The sequence below is a fragment of the Xyrauchen texanus genome, chromosome 31 (genome assembly GCF_025860055.1).
Source record: "Xyrauchen texanus isolate HMW12.3.18 chromosome 31, RBS_HiC_50CHRs, whole genome shotgun sequence".
NCBI lineage: Eukaryota > Metazoa > Chordata > Actinopteri > Cypriniformes > Catostomidae > Xyrauchen > Xyrauchen texanus.
Genome location: NC_068306.1, coordinates 17,714,697 through 17,718,591, shown reverse-complemented (window position 1 = coordinate 17,718,591; position 3,895 = coordinate 17,714,697). Strand labels below are relative to the sequence as shown.

General features: G+C 34.8%; 1 protein-coding gene across 1 annotated transcript; it reads right to left on the bottom strand.

Annotated features, from left to right (window-relative positions):
* Positions 1-2,287: 2,287 nt before the first annotated feature.
* Positions 2,288-3,280, bottom strand: LOC127624872 (olfactory receptor 14J1-like). The gene has a single exon (XM_052099825.1). It carries the CDS (start codon positions 3,278-3,280, stop codon positions 2,288-2,290), a length of 993 nt encoding a protein of 330 aa, XP_051955785.1.
* Between the last annotated feature and the right edge of the window lie 615 nt (positions 3,281-3,895).

The window sequence follows — 3,895 nt, the reverse complement described above, 5'->3', positions numbered from 1 at the left end:
GTTCCCATTGAAAGTACAAGGAGGACTCCCCTGTGTCTGAATGGGGAGCCAGGTTGGTTTCGAGTGGCTAGGATTCACGCATCCGCTAAGGCAGATCCAGCCGGCGTTGCAGACCCCTCCAACACAATGTATTCTAGGGCTCTCCCAGAATCAGTAGTGGGATTTTCCGCCCGAACGCAGTGTGAGCTATTCATGTTTATTTGTATTGTGGGCTCTCCCATTCGTGGCTGGGTTGACTCCCTCGTCGAATGCTGTGAGAGCCCTTCCCGTTCGAACACTGGTTGGCCGCCGTGTCTCCCACTGGGCTCGCACTTTTCGCCACACGAGACCATCTGTCGAATCAAGCCAGGAGGGAGACTTAAGGTCGGCCTGGGCGGTCAAGATTCATGCCTCCGTCCAGGGAGACTTTGTCCTTTCACGGGGATGCCCCCCACGTTGGGCATACTGATCCCTCCTGCACACAGCAGCTCTCCGCAAGCTCATTTCTCTGCGGCCGATACCGCCACTTTCCCTTCAGTGTTTCAACTTGCATGCCCTCTCCAATCTCTCCCTATCCTACTCCTCCCAGTTTACTATCCCCCTACATGGACCCTAGCGCGAGGCTGCCTCAGCAAGCGGCATAGCTCGATTCTATATTCTTTGATTCTATACAACACCTGCCCATCACTCACATAATCCCTCACACACATGTTTACACTATCTTTAATACAGGATTACATTAAGTGACCTCCTGAATAATTTATATAGATATATATATATATATATATATATATATATATATATATATATATATATATATATATATATATAAACATAAATCAAGTATGGACATTCTGATAATATAATAATAAAATTATAGGTACATATATGTACCTATAATTTTTATTATTATATTATCAGAATTTCCATACTTAATTTATGTTTTATAAGTCTGGATATATTTTCATAAGTAAATCATGTTGTTTGAACTTTTGGTTCTTCGTAATTTTTATTTATTCATTAATTTGATCAAACGTAATAATCTCCAAAGTCTTTAAAATCATGAATAGATATTGATCCAGAATGATAATTTCACTGATCGTACATCACAATCATTTACATTCTGGGAAGGTTTGCTTATGTTAACCCAGGACTGTCATTGTCACCATGTTGATTCTGGACTAATATTGTGACCATGTTGATTCTGGCCTGTCATTGTCACCGTGTTGATCTTGGACCATCACTGTCACCATGTTTATCCTGGAGCATCACAATCATTTCAATTCTGGATAGATTTGCTGATGTTGACTCAGAACCATCATTATCAAACTGGATATCAAGGACCATCATTCATTGTCACCATTGTCACATGTTGATCCTGGACTTTCAAAATAATTTTAATCCTGGGTAAATTTGCTGATTTTGATCCATCATTGCCATGATTCCCATAAACTAACCTGTCAACCACAGTTTCTTTCCAAAAAAGTTTTACTTCAATTTAACTATAACTAAAATTATTAACAGTAAAAATATTATAATGAATATGGCACTTTCACATAGAGGAAAATCTCTCTTTCTTAGTTTTGTTTTATAACACCAATGGCTAATACCAACTAACTGTAGTTTTATTGTGTGTAATTCATGCTTCAAAGATGTGGCATTATTATTTATTTACATTTTGTCTAAAAACAGAGCTCAGAGAGTTAGGTTCTATATAACCACTGAATTTAAATAAATAGTTGGAATTATATAAGCGAGTTTGTGTGTGTAGTTTCACACAGAGTTAGGAGACTGTATTATTAAGTATCAACAATAATCATAAAACTTCACATGGGCGGGTTAAAGCTTTGCACAGTTTGAACATGTGCAAAAAGGTATTGTCCTTCCCTATACTCAGATTGCTTTATTTCAAGTTAAACATGTTTTGAACTTAATGCAGTTTGCATACCACTACTACAACATCTCATTTGTGAAGATGTATAGAAGTATACTTTGACATGGGGATGAGCCCCCCTAAAACTGATATTGTCCATGATACATACATACAGTACATTCTTACATACTTACATGCATATTTTGGTTTGGTTAGACTACAAAAATTTGTATGGTATTTCTTTGTATTATGTACATATGTATTATGTTCATAATTTGTTTTGAAAGTCATATATACAGGCACATTGTTTTGGACAAGTGTGTTCAAAAACACATTCATGCATTTTGACACAAGTATTGTATAAAGCCAACATGCCACACATTTTTTGCATATCTGAGTTCTGCATAAAATAATGAAATCTATATATTTTTTTAATCACTGTAGCTGTACAGTACAGCAATTAACAATTTGTTTGGCTTTACCCCTTTTTTGAGTTTCTGAAACATTCTCTCTTGCTGTATTGCATGAAGTAAAAACTATTTTGCGTATCACGGTGACATTTAATCCATAGATTAGAGGATTAAAAACAGGTGGGACTATAGCCAATTCTAAAGCAAAAAAAATGCGTAGGCTCTCTGAAATATCATTTGCACCATATCTGCTATACATTATATCAAAAAGCATAGCAAAAGTGAAATTTATCAGTGATAATATGTGTGGCAAACATGTTTGCCAGAATTTCCTTCTATTTTCTAAAGATGCTTTACATGCAGTGATCAGTTTAATATATGACACTACGATAATAACTGCACAGCTAACAAATATGACAGCAACAAAATATCCATAGACATTATTAACAAAGGATGACACACAAGAAAGCTTTACAATTGACCAGTTGTCACAGTATAATTTGTCAATGTGATATTTACAAAATGGCCTCAAGTTAGACAACAGGGCTCCTGGAACCACAAAGCAGTTGGGTACAATCCAGGACAAAATAATTAACCTAACACATGTGATTTTAGTTAATTTGGAATGATAGTCTAAAGGTCTGCATATGGCTACATATCTATCATAAGACATCACTGTTAAAATTGTAAACTCACAAAGTAAAGAGCTGTAGATAACATATGATTGCAGAGCACACATGTGAGCGGAGATCACATATGAATCTAGCATTAAATCAGACAAAAATTTCGGGTAGAATCCTGAGGCTCCAAAAACACCATTTAGACACAGATGACTGAAGAATATGTACATTGGTTCATGAAGAGCTTTCTCCATGATTATGACCATTACGAGGCGGACATTAATTGACAATATAAGCAGATAGAGGAAAAGAAAGAACACAAAATAAATATACCTATATGTTTTTGATTCTTTGGGTACCATAAGAGTCAGTATCACAGGATAAGACATGTTATCCATCAAGGCAGCAATAGACAAATATATTTTTTACAAGCAAAATGCACAATTAATAAATTATATAAACACTAAAATAAACACAGCTATTAATAATCCTTTGTTAAAACCATTATGTACATCAGAAAACAATACTTCTGTTCATTAAGCCTCACTATCTAATGCTGGCAGCTCAATGCTCAAAAAAGGCAAAAAATATCCACCGACTGTGAGGTGGATGTTCTCAACTAAAAGTGGGAAGGTCTTTTCTTTATATATATATTGAGTATTTTTTGCAACTCGGTTGGGACAAGTGAAGAAAAAAAAAATATCATGAGATTAATTATACTCAAAGCCAAAACTTTGGGCACACTTTTTTAATACTCTAGAAAATAAATAAGTAAATATATTTTTAATTTGCTATATTTGCCGCATTATTTAACATGATTAAAATGCATGTTAATACAGTAACAGAATTTCTTTCAAAAATATTAATAAAAAAATTGTGTTATGTGGCAAAGCTGATAGCACGCATACATGTAAAAACATGGGGGTAACATTTTATAAATTTTTATATTAGGGTATTGTAATGTTCATATTTAAATATGTGCATATACAGTATATAGTATATGGGGGAGGGTA

Excerpts from the sequence above, each read along its gene's own strand:
- LOC127624872 (XM_052099825.1), bottom strand. The coding sequence starts at position 3,280 with ATGGATAACATGTCTTATCCTGTGATACTGACTCTTATGGTACCCAAA.